Source organism: Orbicella faveolata, unplaced genomic scaffold, assembly GCF_042242905.1.
Source record: "Orbicella faveolata isolate gen_17 unplaced genomic scaffold, um_ofav_v1 contig_13, whole genome shotgun sequence".
NCBI lineage: Eukaryota > Metazoa > Cnidaria > Anthozoa > Scleractinia > Merulinidae > Orbicella > Orbicella faveolata.
The window spans coordinates 10753749-10771314 of NW_028301540.1; the positions used below are offsets into that span (position 1 = coordinate 10753749).

Sequence of the window (17566 nt, forward strand, 5' to 3'; positions counted from 1 at the left end):
TGACAACTTCAGTTCGACTTCGGGTCCGTTGACGTCTAATCTTCCGAGAAGATCTTCTTTCACAAAACAAGCATCAGATTGCTCATCCAAAAGGGCATAGGTTAGCAACTTCTTCCTGATATCCTTTCTGTGGTGTATCCATATACGGGAACTATCAGGGAATGCATACAGGATGGACCTACGTTCTTCATATCGGAAAGGTTGACACGGTGTAAGGTGGCCTCTGGGGTATTTCTTGAATGGCTGCTTTGCTCAGTTTCAACGGGAGCAGGATCGCTGGGTGGAAGCCATTGCAGGTTTTGCACACTAGTCGTCTTCTACAGATTCTTTTCATGTGTCCCCACTTCAGACATCCTAGGCAAAGTGATTTGCCTTTGTTAAATCTCTCCTTTCAGCTACAGACTTCTTCAGGAACTGCTTACACACGTCCAAGTCATGAGATGCCTTGCACAGTGGACATAAGGTAGCTTCAGACTTCTTTTCCTTCCTGCTGTTAGTGTTACTGTCCGTTACTTCATGGGATTCCGTTGTGAGGGTGTTGAACCTGGGAGGTTTTCTTCTATTAAAGCCGTTTGACTTCCGTCCCTTATCGGAATCTTCCTTAATGACTTCTTCTTTCTGAGGTCGTACGGTTGTTACAGGATTGCAGGCAATTCTAGACTCCCTTTGAAGGAAACGGCAGAATACAGAGAACAGAGGGTAGCCCATTTCGCCTTTACGTACATCGGATGAGGTTACTTTGCTGTGGCGTTGATCTTCGTCCTTATTAAGCCAGCGGTCTACTTCTCGACTCCAACGATCGATAATGTAACAAGGGAGTTTGCGAACCATCCTTTGATTTTCATCCGGATCGTCTAGGACTTTAAGGTATTTCATTGTGTTCGTAGCTGTCTGGCAGTGAATGAGGAAATCTGAAAACTTTCGCAGGCTCGTTCCATTGTTGGGAGGAATCTTAGGCCATTCATTAATTTTCTTCCTATAAGCATCTGCAACGAGGAAGGGGTTACCAAACCGGTCAGATAGGATCTTCCTCGCCTGTTTGTATGCCTTCTCAGTCTCCAATAGCAGTAAGCCACTGATCACTTCTTTAGGTTTGCCTGTCGTGTACTTTCCAAGATAGTACAGTCTCTGAGACACCTTCTCTGTCTGCCCTTCTATTATGGTCTCGAAGGACTTCAGCCATACCGGGTAGTGTAACAAGTCGCCGCTAAAGATCTCTGGTTCGGGAAGTGGAAGAGTAATCGTCGCTGAGATAGAATGTTGGCTAATCTAGTTAGCAGATCTTCAACGGTGGATTTGTGAGGTGAGTCACTTGTCTTGGCTTCTTGGTATTTGTATGGCTCGTAGTCCAGTGTAATATGGATCGTATCTTGGAAATGAACCGGCTTCAAACTTGGGTGCAAACGGATTTAGTGAATTAGGAGTACGGATCGCCGGCTCCTGTTTGGGTGAGCTAATGGTCTCGTCAGTGAGATTAATTTTCGAAGGAGTAGCTATGGGCTCGTTGTTTACCACAGGAATACCATTGTTGCTGGGACTTTCTTCTAGAGGCCAGTCTACAGATTCTACTTTCGTCTCCACAGTCGAATTGTCAACATTTGTCACACATGACACCTGTGTTCTCAGATAATTTTGAAGGACGTAGTTTTTGTCAATTTCATCTGGTAAACTTTCTTTCGCGACAATCTCGTCTTCGTTTTTAGTTACAGCCTCCATTTCTGCCTTTGCGACCGCCAATTCTTTGGTGAGTTTAAACCTCTTCAGTTCATCTTCGTGCTCTTTCAAAGCACTAGTTTTTTGCGCCTCGGCATCGGCAAATTCCAGTTCAGTTTTCAGCCTCGCGACATGTGCAGCAATAGCGGTCCTTTTCACTAACGAAGAAGCGGCTGATGATCCGTTTGACTTTTGGCTGTGAGAGTCTTGGCTAGAGCGCCTAGAAATGCGTGATTTTTCGCTTCCAGTTTCTTGTTTTAGTTTGCACATCCTTTCGTTTACTTTTCTTAACGTGTCGGAATGTTTGCGTTCAATAGACTCAAATTTCATCAATGCTTCTTTCTTCGCATCGTAATTGCCCTCCAGAAAGTCATACAATTTTTCGTTTGCTGCGCTAAGAATTTTCATTTTTGCTTCCAGAAACGTTCTTTCGCTCATTAAGAGATTTAGATTCATCGTATCCGCTATGACATTTATCACTCTGTTGAGCTGTTTTCGCCATGATCGTTGGGCGGACAACCTTTGAGCCTCGAGTATTTGTAAATGATAAGTCTTTCCCTTTTTGGTAAGATTTCGAACTCTACTAGATCCTATTCCTATAGAACTTTATCCAATGGATCGATCAGTTTCTTTCGAAAGAGTTTTTACTGTAACGGGGCGGACGCTGACATCAATCGATCTTTGAATTTATTACCAGTGCCGCATCGGAGAAATGTTTTATAAATGACGGAACCTCCAAGCATCTATCGTTGTCAATTGGTTTATTGGACTTGAAAGCTCGTAAAAACTGAAATACAACGAGCAGAATAAAGCTATTACTATAAATCTATGCTACTCTAAATGTTCTTAACTCGAGCACGCAGGGCCTGCATATACATAAATCTAAGCAACACAAATATCCTTAAGCGTAACAAATCTGCCTTCGATTAAGTGGTATACATTTCAGGGTCTAAATTAAAGGACAAACTACATAACATACCTCTTTCCCCGTCCTATTACAATGGTATCTTCGACGATCCTTCGATCAATGTTCTTCTACATGTGCTTGTAACTTACACGTGTCCAAATGAAAGGTAATGCCGACAACTAATCGATATGTCGCACAAAACAAAGAGATATTGACGGTCACGCAATCACAACAATAAACACTATTTGTTACAAAATTATTATCACCAATCAAAAACAAAACAAACAACAACAGATAAATCAAAACGCAATAGAAAGAAAATAGCTGACTTAAGAAAGAATTTTGCTAGTCCCACGGATGTGCTTTTGTTGATTTGCTCCCGAGCCGATTACAATGTGTCCCATGGTAGTCACTTGACAAAATCGATTATCGATAATACGCGATAACAATCGATACAACTTAGTCAATGATATCGATAAATACAGGGTTCGTACAGGTCCTGGAAAACCTGGAAAGTCCTGGAAATTTATTGAGGCATTTTCCAGGACTGGAAAGTCCTGGAAAAGGGCTACGGGTCCTAAAAAATTCTGCAAATCTGTTAAACTCAAGTAAAAAATATGAAATGTGTGGCAGACAGTAAGGAGAATTAACATTAAGATCTTGGGAGTGAAAGGGTTAATGTGAATTTTAGAGTCCTGGAAAAATCAATCTGAGTCCAGTGAAAAGTCCTGGAAATTTGTTTCTGAAAAAGGGTATGAACCCTGTAAATACCAAATTTATCAATTCTAGCTTAAATCAGGAATAAAATTGCATAAACACAATGTGTGGCCTCGTAAATTTACTCTCGCCCGCTAAGCGAACTTCAGCCCGACTTCGGGGCTTGAACAAGTATTGTGACTTCGAAATGGGTACTGATCAATCTTAATTTCATTTTTAGTGTACATCTATGAAATCCACAATTAGAAAGTCACAGTCAAACGCGGGTGTCAACTGATGCAGTTTTTGAAGCGTAAACTAACGAACAAACTCGAGCAATGAATCCGATAAAATGATTAAATCTACAATTTTGAACCCAGCCAGCCTGAGTATGGAGTTTTATTGAGTGACTGATAACATCGATAACACGTGAATTCAATTTATTGATTGTCATCAAGTTATCGAGTGGTTTTCTGATATTGATTTTTATTGAGTGACTACTCTGGGAATGTCTGTATATTTCACATGAGAATCTGGCTTTACGAGCTTGATCTTTCAAACAATATTCATTGTGGCCTTGAGTCAACATGAGCAAAGAATTGTAATCACCAAATTATTTCACTAAAGGACCTTTTCTAGACATTTTAAATCTCAGTAGTGCCGACTTTTTGTTGCGAATATGCTCAAGTGATGAAAGAGGAATGAAGCGTATTCACTGAGACCAGTTTTCCCATCAGTCCAAAGAATATATTCTTCAAGTGTGCAAAGAATGCAGCCGCGGTGAAGGTGTCACCATTTTTGTTCTGTGGGGAAAACAATCAATTTATTAATGTCATGCCTGGGAAGAGGTTGCCAGTCAAATGGATAGAATTAAAACGATACAATCTAAGACCACCCCATAAGTGAGACTAACAGCATTTCAACCCCGAAGAAAAGCAATGCATTCCAGGTTCACCCCTGTAAGGGTGAAAAGCAGACTTGGAAAACCCCAACACTCGTGGAGACTCTCCAGGAGGGGTCCTAAACGGCATCCATTCAGCCCCCAAAGAATTGTAAACTGGCTGCAATCATTCCAACACACCACGCGAGAATTCTTCTGAGAGAGGAAAAGGTCCTTAACACTTGTTTCAGGGATGGACAAGTTTACTTTCAGAGCTGTAAGCTTTTTGTTAGGACAGTATGCCAGGAAATTCACTTGCCTTACCTCCAGGGTTAGGGTGGGGGCAAAATCTTAATGGGACCAATTAAGAATGAAGACAGGCATTTGTTCAGCCCAGGCTGAAAAAATTTACCCCTCCTCAGTCCTGCAACAGTAAACTTACCAAAAGCAGAAAATCCCCACTTCCTTCCCTGGTTAGGTGTGATTGGTAGTCTCTCATGTACATACGAAGAATGTGGCCAAGCTTGTGGTCATTCTGACAAATTCTGAAGACATTTTGCAATTTTACAAAGCCTTGTATACATTATCAAGAAGGATATTTTATAAGCTATTCATGTTGTACAACTGTTCAGCCAATGAGGCTTTTTCCTTAAAGAAAATAATTGATTTTCATATGTACTCCTGGAAATTCAAAATTGACCCAAAATGGTTAAAATGTTTGTTGAATTTGTAGACATTGTTTGCTTTTGTAAAAAATCTAATTCTTATATTGTCTGCAGAAAGTGCTTTTTCAGAGATACTCCTGAAATTTGAAAACTAGCCAAAAATGGATAAAGTTTGTTTGAAATTAGTAGACAATGTCAACTTTACTAAACAAGCTAATCTGTATCTTGTCTTCGGGAAGTGCATTGAAGCAGTGTCATATCACATAAGAGATGGCTATTAAAGAAATTATGGAAAAAGGAAGCTATTAAAGCCTGTGTTAGTTTCAATTGAGCGGGTCAATTGTGAAAATGTGGTTGCTCACAGAGGTTTACATCATACTTTGCACAGTAGAAATTAGTTTTGGTATGTCTTGAATTTCATTTTTGGTGTGAGCACAATCTTAACGTTGTCTCCTCTTTTCAGCCTTCTGCTCCTAGACCCTTCTGTTCCAGGAGCTGCAACTCTCATGGCTTTATTAACTTGGGCAATGGAATCAAAGACCTTCTCGTGAGTCTTATCACCCAAACGAACCTGAAAATAATGCTGGAACTGAAAACTAAATTGAAAAGCGGTCATTTTTTACATTAATATGCAACACAGTTGCAACACATTCACTGGCACTGTCAGTAGAATGTTGCAGTGAAGAACTTGCCTGTCAAAAAGGGAAGCAAAGGTTTACTCAAAATATTCCACTTGGTTTGCTCTTGTCTTGTCCTGTGGAGGTATTTGTTCTGTTGGCTGGTTTGTGGTGTAATCCATTCCAAAATAGTCAATGAGGGCTGCTGCCACTAAATAGGCTTTTCCAACTGACAGGGAAAAAAATCTTGAAATGCATCGACATCCTTTTTACATTTCTTTCACAGAAGTATTTCAATGTGCCCACTTCTCTGACTGACTAAGTCTTCATCAGTGTGTCATTCACAAACTGCAGAAACAACTTCTTTATTAGATGAGTATATGTAATGTTTTTATTAATAAATTGGTATGGAACGTTTAAGTTTTAGAGAATTATTCGTTAATTTGTTAACAGGTCCATTAGTTGCAATATATTAATATTTATTATTTGAGTATGAAAGAATCTATTCATGTCCAATAATGAACTTGGTGAAAAAAATGTATGTTGCTTGAAAAGTGGACAAATTGTTTAGTGTCGACTAGGCTTTCAATGTCATCTCTCTAACAGTTTGTTTGGAAACAACAAGCAAATCTTATGTAACACATTAAAAATAAATTTTACAATATTATTTTTTCCTAACCAGGAATAAATTTTGCAATGCCTGACAGAGTTAAATAATGTCTGGCTCTGTGAGTTCTAGATGGTCTGTAGGGGTGTGACAGCCAGCTCTCAAGTGTTTGGCAGAAGTTGCCCTGAGATGTGTCAATTGATCTCCACCAAAAGGGCAGCTGAAATCACGTAGAATGAAATTTCCAGGCTCATCATTTGTTTTGGTTCCTGTCTCTGCCACAGTACATTCAGTGTTTCTTGTACTTCACAAAGAATGTCCACCATATCAGCAAGCTTGTTTTCACTTTTAAAATGCATAGGCAGAGAAAATAAGGGGTGCTTTTTGCCCATTTCAAATCTGTGAGGATGGTTGATTATTGCGAGGCACACTTTGCCTAAAAACATTAATTATTATATTTTTGTATTTTAAAGATTTCAACAATACTGTAATTAATGTTAGAACCAGGGTTTGCAATACAAAATTTTCCTGGCATTTTTTCAGCGTTTAAATGACCCAGAACTGAAATATTGTACTGGTATTCAAATGATTGTATTGCATGCAGTTGTCAATTAATTTAACGAAAAACAAAAAGTAAATGAAAAGCCTCTAAATGTAGATCTACATGCATTCTACAGGTGCATACCATGTTCATGAATACAATTGAAGTTTTGACAATTTTTCAGAAATTACAGGAGTAGTGCACACTCTGCCAAAAAGCTCTACCATTATTAGCTATTGTTTACATGTAGAATGAAAATATGTGATTAAAGTGAAGAATTTTGTTGTGACTTGTTTAATGGATAGGATTCCTTGGCAAAAGGCTTTGCACCTAACTGCCATAAACCTTGATCACAGTACCGCAGAGCAAGGGAAAAAAGAGAAATTTAAACATTGCACTGACTATTACTTAAGGTAAATCAATCAGTGCCTAACAGGTAGGATTCTGGAAGAAAAAAACGTTGTGCCTAACTGGTATATACATTGATCACAGTACCAAAGAACAAGGAAAAATTGAAGCATTGAAGCATTGCACTGACAATGAGGTAATCAATTAATGCTTAACAAATAGGATTCTTCAGCAGAAAACTTTGCACCCAAATGACACATACCTTGATCACAGTACCATAGAACAAGGGAAAATAATCCAAGGATTGCACCCACAATAAGGGCGCTGCAGGAGCCGTAGAGTGGAATTTTCAACCAATCCAGTGGATCAGTGGATCCACGAATACTCTGTGTGGGGATTAAATTCACTCCCTCGCAATGCTGGAGAGCAAGGCAAAAGAAATTATATTAAAAATTATTGCATCTACTGTGAAGTGATTAATTAATCAATGCCTTATAGCTGACTGGCATTTCTAAGGCCTAGCCTCAAATCCAAAGTTGCAAGTTTCAAACTCTAAACTTGATGCTTTCCTTCTAGATACCACAGACTATGATGGAAGTAGTAAAAGTAGCATCACTCATGTTTTTGAACTGTTTTTTACTTAGCTTGAAAAGGACATATATTAGAGAGTTTGTGGAATTGAAAATCTTCTGTAATGACAACATGTGGTTGCGCAAAGATGGTGAGGTTGTCATCAAGTGAAGCAGTTCTCTGAAAAAAATATAAATAAGAGATAAGTTACCCCAGTACAAATACTTGACCAAATTAGACTTCATATAAGCTAGTAATAACATGATGAAACACTGGAAAAACAATTGAGAGGGAGAAGCCTCCATGGAACTGAGGGCTTGTTCCTTGGGGGCTGTAAAGCCCCTACAACAAGGTAATCAATCAATGCCAAACAGATAGGATTCCTCAGCAAAAACTTTGCCCTAACAAGCATATACCTTGGTTACAGTATCATAGAACAAGGGAAAAATCTAAGGATTGCTCCACAATAAGGCTGTTCACTGCAATAACTACAGATTGGAATTTTCAACCAATCTAATGGATCAGTCAATCCAGGAATACTCTGTGTAGGGATTAAATTCACTCCATGTTGTCTGCCTTCGCTTCATCACAGTACCACATTGCAAGGGAAAAAGAAATCTAAGCAGTGCACCAACAATATGGTCATCAATCAATGCCTAATAGATAGGAATCCTCAGCTACACAGATCTCAAATTTTTATGCATCATGCAATTAGAACTGCATTCTGTCGAACGCAAGAAAAGTTTGGTCCTTCTTATTGGAAATTCAACTCTAGCCTTTTAGAGGACGCTACTTATATTCAACTCATCTCTGAATTATCCCGATTGGCTTGACAAATTCAACGATGTTAATGACAAATGGACCTTGTGGGACTTAATTAAGTACAGAATTAGACAAGTATCAGTTGGATATAGCAAGCTAAAGAGCGCAGAGCCCGTCTTGTGACAGCTGAACAGAAAGTTAAGCAATGTGATTTGTCATGTAATAGTGATCCTTGAGGAAAAAAAAAATGTACGACCTCGATGCTGCGAAATATGAATATGAATTATTCAACTATAAATATTGTGGGTGGCAACATTGTGAGATCTAGAATCAATCGGTGATGAAAAAGGTGAAAAAAATGCAAAATAGTTCCTTAAAGTGCCTATAACCCCAAAACAGTTTTTTCGCCTAATCAAATCTCTGTATGGAATTGGGAAAAATGTCGCAAAAATTTTTGAATTCGGTTAAAACCCGAATTTTTTACGAATTTTTAAAGTTGGCGCTGTTAAGAGCACGACCGAGCATTCGGGAGAATGGGACTAGTGACGTCATTCCAGGCCATTGCCAGCGTCGCTCCAGTATAAACTCTCACGTTGTTTTGTGTGTGGGATAGAGTACTGAGGGTTAGTTTTTCGTCAAAAGAACTTTTATTTGACTCAACAAAAGTTTGAATATTCAAACGTACTTATAATGTCGTCCAGCGATTCTAGCTATGACTAGCTCGGACTCTCAGGCCGCAGAGGTCGAGGTCGAGTACGACTTAGAAGTCGAGGGTTCATCAAACCTGAGCGAACACAAAACCTCAGATGATGAACCAGATGCCTATGCGAATGAGCCGATGGCAGACGAGGAATGGCTGGCTCAATATGAAGAGGAAAGAAAAACGGAGGAAGAACTAGAGAAGAAGCTTCAAAACCGATTAAGTGGATCAGAGGAAATCAAAGAATGGTTAGTAGGCATTGTTTTGCGTTGCTAGCGACGCGCCATTTGCAAGTTTACAGTTGTCGGGTGCATATTCTACTATTATTTTAGCTGTTCTTCTTTGTAAATTTTGTTTGGTATTTTATTTCTTAGGTGTCATTGTGGCAAATGCAGCCTTGAATGTTTGCAAAACATCAGTGAATGCTATTGCTGTTGTGATTTAGACGGATGCGTCGAAGCTTTGGAGAGCGACATTGTCATCCAGGATTTTCCCCAAGGCACCAAGCTTACTTGCATCACCCAGCATCCTGGATTTAAGCCTGTTTGCCTCCAGAAATGGAGCCTAAGATTGGCAGCTGGCAAGTACAGATTGAAAAGCAAGAAAACGTATAAACAGACTGGATCGGAGGAAAGGTAAGAAACTTTTGTATAATATATTTGTCAATTGTGCTCATTTGATAGCTGCATACAGATGCAAGATAGGCTTTGCTGGCGTTATAAATTTTGAAGGTACAAATGAAAATCCTCAATGTTTGGAGACAAATGTTCTTAACTGGGTTCGAGGTCAGTAAATGTGCCAAAAACATTTGACCATTTTACATCAATCTGTGAAGCAAAGAGTAGTCCGAGTTTCTGGTGTCATGATACATGATGCTCCAGTTGAATAAGTTCATAACTTACAAAAAAGATGACAGTTACTTGTGATAAATGGCATAATAGTTCGTGGCTAGTCTGGCACTGAATATTTTTGAAGTCCCCTTAATATGTGGTCCTTGACAATTTGTTGAGACTCAAGCTGTGCTTTTCTCTTGTTGCACCCTACAGCCCAAAGCAATCAAAAGTGACTGCACTTGTCCTTCATGCTTTTCTCTACTCTTCACCCAAATAATACACCTTACCTTTCATTTCTGAATATATTTTTCTTTGGAATGTTGTACAATCTATGAAATAATTGACATTGCATCTGCTTTTTTATTTGCAGTTTTTTAAGGAGTGTTGCCTATCGGGAATTTTCTCGGCTGGTATATGGATTCTTGGGGAATAAGAGGTATCCCTTGCCTGCCTGTGCGTACGACGCCATCAGGAAAACATTTCCTTGCTCAAAGGATGAACAATTTATTGGATTCGAGTTAGATGAGGAGAACATTTAAAATCTTATTTCCATGGTCAGGAACATAAACATAACATATACATGTAAAGTGACTTAGTTAACAGCGAAACAAATTTTTATTTCAAATGGTTACATATTTATTGTATTGAAATCGTAAACATCATGCAACCTTGTTCCTCGGAATTCCTGTCATGAAACTGGCAATAAAACTACTTTTTGAATTTACATGTTTATAGTATTAAAATCATAGACACTGGGCACTCTTGAAACAGAATTCTTGCCATGAAACTGGCCATAAAAGGTGTTTATCAGCAAAAAAGCAAAATTCCTAAAACTATTGTTTTCTTTGATTCTTGGGGCAAGTGGTAACTTTGCTGTGTCCCTTAGTTGGATGTCCACAAAGTGAGCATTTTGGTGGTGCTTTTCTCTTCTTGGCTGCAGTTTGAGTGTTTCCAAGAGCTTGTTCCTGAACTTGATCCACTAAAAAGTAATGAAATGCCCCATATATTACTATTACCCTCCATGGCAGATGTGATGGCAAAATAAAAGCAAGTTTGTAAACAAATGTGTGTGATTTCAGAATATTTCTGACTTGGGGTGATCTGAAGGCATATAAGTGACAGCGACAGTTAATGAGTTATTATGCCACCTGCCTCACAACTTGTATTTCCTAAGAATATTTACAATACCCATACAGAGTGGTTTTTCTGTAAGGACCTCATCTGGATAAGCGATTCAAACTTTACACATCTACAGTGACGTGTATTTTTCCTTTGATACCCCACCTCCCCCCCCCCCCACTTCCTTCTGCGGGTGGTAGTGGTAGTGTCTCTTGTAAGTCTCTACACAACATGCTGCTATTCTTCTCTGGGCATGCCAACCCTTTCCCCCACAGACAAGTGAAGAAATCGAATATGTGCTTTCTTACCAGGTGTGGTAGGGGGGACATCTTCCACAACCTTCTTACTTCTGTCTGTTTTCTTCTTTATTGCATCAGTTTTGGACTCCCTCTCCAGCATTGAGTTCATCGGTAAAGGAGTTATTTGCTTTAATTTGGCTGCACCCCCTTTCAGATTATCATTGGATGCACTGAGAAATGTTTGAAAGATTTCCTCCGCATAATCTACAACCAAGAGCAAAGGAGAAGGATTGAGTTCTATGGAATTAGGTTGACGTTTACAAGCTGGATTTGGTGGTTGGGCGGGGGGGGGGGGGGAAGGGGTAAGAGTGATTATAGGAGGGCACTTATTCAATATTCAGCCTTGTAGTAATATCCTAAAACAAAGGAAAGAAAACTGGGTTGATGCACTTTAATTTTCACTGCAGACTCACCGAAGTTCTGAGAGATTCTTATGTCCCGCACAGTTGCTTCACCGTTCTTGAATTTTGGGTACGTGAATTTCACTTGCCCAGCATTGTCAGAGTTCCGTGTTCTCACATCTCTATGCAGATTAAAGTTGAAATGCACTGCAGCAAGAATATGCCTGCAGGAAAAGACATTGCAATGTTACAATTTCCCTTGAGTTGGTGTATGATGAGAGGAAATGGGCTACACAAAACAATTGTCTCAACAATGTCTAGCTATGTACTTCCACCCACTAATATCAATAAAATCCACAGTTATTTATTACAGTGCATTATCATACCTGCAGTACATTCCAACATAGGAAAAGGCAATCATTTTTGGAGCAAAATGATTTAAAACTGAATGAAACCCCTCAAGGCAACTTGTTTGTGCAAAAGGGGAAGCTTGTTTGATTCCCTTCACCAAATTAATGTTGTTCAACACACTGCACAACTTTTCATAGGCTTGTGAACCTGCATAAGTAAAAACAAATATACCAATGTCAAAGCATCATGAGTTAACCTTGTTAATTCCTTTATATTATTGCAACATAAAATGTTACTTTCAGTAAAGATTTTTTTTTATAAATGCCCAAGAGCATCATTTATCCTAATGATTGTACTATAGTCAATTCCAGTACATACCAGCCTTCAACCATTTCCTTGGTTGAATTATACCATGAAAGCACTTGTTAAACAGTGGATCAGACAGATGAGAGTGCTTGTTGATTATATGACTCATGAAGGACCGGAACTTTGCATAGATGACATTGCCATTTCCACTGAATGTAGTAGTGGCACTCCAATATAAATGATTCTCACAGGGCTTTATCCATTCTGCTATACATTCACAACCCTTTTCCTTACACAGTTTTGACAGGACTTTCCTTATTTCTAGGATGAAAAGAGGAGAAAGGAGATACTACACACCTACTGATATATTAAATTAGTCTACATGTACATTTTCATAGCCCACCAATAAAGAAACAAAACATAAAGGGTGTACAGTTGTTTATGCCTGTAAATGGATGTCTTTTCAATAGTTGTTGTAAGATCTTGGCTGATGCTTAGTCTATTTTGCAATGAAGGAGGTCACAGCAACCATTGCCACCTTCTGTGCTAATTAGTAATAATGCTGCCATTCAAAAGAAATGATAATATCACTTCAGATTCTCTGCAACTAATACACTTTTAATTTACTTATTGATTGTATTAGGTTTTCACTTACTTTTCTTCAAATGCCATATGTCAAAGTAGTGAGTAATTGTTGTCAGGGTCTTCCTCATGTAGGCTGCAATTGAGACATGTCGATCTGAGACAAATGCGGTGATAAGTAAGCCATATCCAATCAGAAACTCCATACATGACTTGAACCCCATAAATTCCATGGCTGGACTGCTCCCAGCTTGATTTCTCTGTCAATTGTAGATATAAAAGAAAATGAATATATGGCTGGTAACATTTTTTATGCTGAATGCAGCAGTCTAATTTAAAAATTCTTGGGGGAAAGGTTGCAGGTTTCATTTATGAAAAAGTTGTTCCAACTGTTTATTGTGGAATTTCCTTATTTGCCTTTTTCTTGAAAGGATTGAAAACATAGGCCTTTTTTACAAGTCATTTCTGTAACATTACTTACTTCCGTTAAAATTCAGAAAGTTCGGGGCAGCCTTATATCAAATCATACAAACTTGAATCTCATACCTGGATAAGTGAAAAGTGCAGAATCATTGGAATGGTGCAGCAAAATATGGTGTAAGCACCATACTTGGCACAGTGCCCCATACTGTCATGGCGTCCATCCCCTGCAATGATGATCCCATCTTTCACTTCTTTCACTTTCTCCAACATCTGCTTTTGGTACTTCTCCCAGTACAGCAAAATTGTAGGGAACAGTTTGCTCTGGTTATTAAAAAAGAACAATTAAAGAAATTTTTCCGAACAAATGGTATATACCATAAAACAGTCTAGAGACAGTATGGCAGATTGTACTTAGATGGGTGGAAAATCATGGGCAAGAGAATAGGGGTCCACTAATTATGTTGCACAATGTTTTTATGACTACATGTACTTACCCTCTGGTATTTGAAGAAAGTGTTGAGAGATATGCAGCCAAGACCCATGTGTGCAAAGACTGTAAACACTTTGGAGGCTGATGCCCCAGCTAGCAAGATGGCCATACACAGAAGAAAATTACCAGCTGGTAATTTTGTTCCAGGCATTGGTGGCTGGCTGTGCCATGTGGTCTTTGGATTGGGACACTTGGGGTTTGAACAGGTGCTGGTCACAACTGCTTCAGTTCCAACTTGATCAACATCTACCATTGGGTTGTCTGCCTTGCAACTACGGCAGAAACCAAACAATAGCAGAAGCTGCGAAAGAAACACAATATGCTTCGGCTCTGTACGCAGGTTTGTTCCTTTCAATGAGACCCTGTAACCAAATACACAAATACATCTGTTTGGCATGTTATTCGTCATTTTCAAATGATATGATTTTGTTTGTTTGTTTTATTACTAACCAGCTGTGTATGAAAAATAAATAAAACAAAATTTGACACCTCACATTTTAAGTTTCCTTGGACAACACCCGGCAGTCAAGTGAGGTAGAAATTAGAGCACAATCAGTCAGGTCCTACCTGGCACAAGTGAACTACACTGTAAGTTAGGGACCTGGCACTAATCAGGCCACTTTTGTTGTATTTTGTCTCGTTTCCCTTTTCTATTATAGATAAGAGTCCATCAATTTCGCTAGTACTTCGGTTTAATAAATTGAGCTCATAACAGTTTGCATGTACACAGAATGATAAAAAGCGACAAGTGCACTATCGCCAGGGCCTGACTGATTATGCTCTAGAAAAATCACAGTCGTGCTTTTCTGTACTATCATAATCTTTCGGACTCAAATTGTTCTTGTAAAACAGGCCAAACTAACCTTTTATATTGACTTGCATTTAAGAGCCCTTCGTCCTCTGATTCTGTCTCAGTTGTGGGTTCCTCCTCTGTCTCGTATGTGCTATCATCAGTTCCTTCCTGGGCCTCTTCCATGCAACTCTCCTCTGCAAATGGATCTCCAAAATCTACACCACTCTCCTCGACAAAATCTACCTTGTTGAAAACCTCCTGATCATGACTTTGCATTTCTGAAAAAGGGACCCCGATTTTTAATTAATATGTTACTTTAAGGATATGCATATGAATTTTAGGAAAATACTTTCTTAGAGAGACAACTTCACAGAGCAAACTGCACAAAATATTACTACTCAAGTTATATGCAGCTTATAAAAGCCAAAAGCTGTACTTCAAAACTCATGAGACCTTTTGAAGGTGTGTTTTCAAAAGCTTCACTCAACTCCCGTACAGCACAAGATTTTCCAAATTTTTGCCGTTTAAATTTGCTAGAGCAGCTCAATGAAGGACAGGTAAAGCTCCCAACATGAACACTGCAGAAGCATACTTTCCACTTCGTGTTTCCCGCGAATAATTCGGCGGCCATGTTGAATTCGCGGGAAAAATATTATTTTTCGTATAAATAAATAACATATCCCACTTCTGAGAACGACTTACCTTCTACTTTCTTCTCTATCTTTGTAAGTTCCTTCCTTTTTTCTATAAGCTTTTCCCGCAACGACTTTACTGTGTTGCTTAGCTTCCTCTTTTCATTTCGAAGAACGACGCAGCTCACGCACTCTTCACTCGCACCGGCACTTTCCCCAACTTGCTCTGCAGGCGGATTTCCCTCGACTTCGCACACATCTGGTGGCTCTGATTCATGAACGAGTTCTGCTGCTTGTGGCCGTTTTTCTGCATTAACTAAAGAAGAAGATGCAGTTGGCTCCTTGCTTCTTCTACGTTTAGGCTCGGGCTCGACTACGGGGACACAAATGTCAGGACTTTCCAGCGCGTCTTTCTTCCTCTGAATGCAGAAAGACAAAGCGAAATATTTCAAAGGAATGCACTCTTAAAGACCATCAAAACTTTTGCAAATACAAATTTAGTACGTGAAAGAAACATGTTAACAACGAGATGCCGCGGGAAAGCTGCTCATTTTAATGAAAATACATGTGCATTTCTCACCTTTCTCTCAGCTCGCTTGCTTTCTGGTTTACTTCCACCCGAAACACAAGGCGCTTGGATCGTCAGGCAAACACAAATGCCAATTTCATCTTTCCGTAGTCTTCTTTGCATATTGACGTTTGTCAATCCAGGGAACATTACTTCGTAGTCCTCTTCTCGGAAATGCTTTGAGCACACTGCCGAGTACTTCGTGGGCTCCCAATGAGCACGCTTAGATTTTACGAAGTCAACCCATTGCTTTCTTCTTTTTCGCTTCTGCGGTTCATCAGCCCCTTCAAAAGGTATGGGATGAAGCGAAATACCTTCTGCCTTACTTGGCTTATTATTACAGCCGAAAACAACGCATTTATCTGGCATTTTCAAGATTTCTGACCTTCCGAAGCGAAGCAAACGCGGTTCCAAACAAGAAAGCGATCAATGGCCTGGAATGACGTCACAAGTTTCGCTATACCCAGACCCTTTTCAGTGACTCTGTGACTCGGTCGTGTTTTGAAAAAGTGCCATTTTTCCGATCTTTAAAAAATCATAAAAAATCGCGGTTTGAACCGAATTAAAAAACTTTTGCGACATTTTTCCCAATTCCGTGCAGAGATTTAATTAAGCGCAAAAAATTTTTTGGTGTTATAGGCACTTTAATCTAGAGAACTGAAGATCCAGTCAAGCTACCATTCGCTGGCTTTTTGATTCTAAAGGAAAAATAACGGTTAACCCACAATCCATAATGAATGAGCTAAGAGATTATTACCAGAACTTACACAGCCAAGCAAGATTCTGACTTAAATGAAGAACTGTGTTCAAATTTTTTAGACAACAACATTCCCATTCTAAGTGAAGAGTCGATGATGGCTTGTGAAGGAAAGCTTTCGCTCATGGAATGTTATGAAGCTCTGCAAATGTTTTCCAGTGGTAAATCTTCCGGTATTTCCCTGGACATTTCCCAGCATTTTCCTGGACACAACGAACCTGGCCAAGCCAAATTTTTGGTGCTTTCACAACGCTGGTTTCTTCCATGCAGGCCACAAAATCTCCCGGTTGAAACTGGCAGGGGAGAGTCCCTTTCTTCCGTGGCTATGCCTCCGTCTTCCTGGCTTGCCTCTGCAAACTCTCTGGCCAGGTTGACAGCAAACTCCTTTCTCTCATTTGTAGTACATTGATCATATGTGTGCTGAGCTTGTTATATGTCTTGTTGAATGTCGCAGTGCTGAAGCCAGAGAGGATTTGAGAGCATCGATACAGTCACTGGAAGGAAAAAACAAAACAAAAGCAAACTATTATTTATCAAACCTGAACCTGTCATGGAAAAAAATTAAACATGAAGCAAAGGTTTTGATATTTTGTTGAGCTCCAAAGAGAATTAATGAGTGAGTCATCAAAACATCATTCCAAATTATTATCACCAGTCAAAAACAAAACAAACAACAACAGATAAATCAAAAAGCAATACAAAGAAAATAGCTGACTTAAGGAAGAATTTTGCTAGTCCCATGGATGTGCTTTTGCCGATTTGCTCCCGAGCCGATTACAATGTGTCCCATGGTAGTCACTTGACAAAATCGATTATCGATAATACACGATAACAATCGATACAACTTAGTCAATGATATCGATAAATACAGGGTTCGTACAGGTCCTGGAAAACCTGGAAAGTCCTGGAATTTTATTGAGGCATTTTCCAGGACTGGAAAGTCCTGGAAAAGGGCTACTGGTCCTAAAAAATTCTACAAATCTGTTAAACTCAAGTAAAAAATATGAAATGTGTGGCAGACAGTAAGGAGAATTAACATTAAGATCTTGGGAGTGAAAGGGTTAAT

General features: G+C 39.2%; 3 protein-coding genes across 3 annotated transcripts in view; 2 read left to right on the forward strand and 1 right to left on the reverse strand.

The window, feature by feature from the left end:
• LOC149114948 (PMS1 protein homolog 1-like) overlaps positions 1–3370 on the forward strand; it is an 84043-nt gene extending 80673 nt beyond the window's left edge. Inside the window, exon 14 of the transcript XR_016205958.1 lies at positions 3117–3370. The gene's annotated coding sequence lies outside the window, so the exon portion shown is untranslated. The remainder of the gene's footprint in view (positions 1–3116) is intronic.
• Positions 3371–3557: 187 nt separating this feature from the next.
• On the forward strand, positions 3558–10663 carry LOC149114953 (uncharacterized). The gene is made up of 3 exons (XM_089284618.1): positions 3558–9254; positions 9381–9641; positions 10210–10663. The coding sequence occupies exons 1-3, from the start codon at positions 9019–9021 to the stop codon at positions 10376–10378; spliced, it is 666 nt and encodes a 221-aa protein (XP_089140744.1). The 5' UTR covers positions 3558–9018; the 3' UTR covers positions 10379–10663.
• A 9-nt stretch (positions 10664–10672) lies between these two features.
• Positions 10673–16353, reverse strand: LOC110061837 (uncharacterized). The gene is made up of 11 exons (XM_089285619.1): positions 15756–16353; positions 15246–15594; positions 14614–14821; positions 13755–14112; positions 13384–13581; positions 12911–13097; positions 12328–12576; positions 11985–12156; positions 11671–11822; positions 11267–11461; positions 10673–10818 (listed from the first exon to the last, which is right to left on the reverse strand). Exons 1-11 carry the CDS (start codon positions 16110–16112, stop codon positions 10673–10675), a joined length of 2571 nt encoding a protein of 856 aa, XP_089141745.1. The 5' UTR covers positions 16113–16353.
• Positions 16354–17566: the final 1213 nt, after the last annotated feature.

Bases quoted from the DNA above. Each gene is read 5' to 3' on its own strand.
- LOC149114953 (XM_089284618.1), top strand. From the start codon at position 9,019: ATGACTAGCTCGGACTCTCAGGCCGCAGAGGTCGAGGTCGAGTACGAC. The intron at 9,255-9,380 runs GTTAGTAGGCAT...TTTATTTCTTAG, and splicing joins TCAGAGGAAATCAAAGAATG to GTGTCATTGTGGCAAATGCA. The intron at 9,642-10,209 runs GTAAGAAACTTT...TTTTATTTGCAG, and splicing joins CAGACTGGATCGGAGGAAAG to TTTTTTAAGGAGTGTTGCCT.
- LOC110061837 (XM_089285619.1), bottom strand. From the start codon at position 16,112: ATGCCAGATAAATGCGTTGTTTTCGGCTGTAATAATAAGCCAAGTAAG. The intron at 12,577-12,910 runs GTAAGTGAAAAC...TTTTCATCCTAG, and splicing joins CATATGGCATTTGAAGAAAA to AAATAAGGAAAGTCCTGTCA. The intron at 11,823-11,984 runs GTATGATAATGC...CTTTTCCTGCAG, and splicing joins TATGTTGGAATGTACTGCAG to GCATATTCTTGCTGCAGTGC.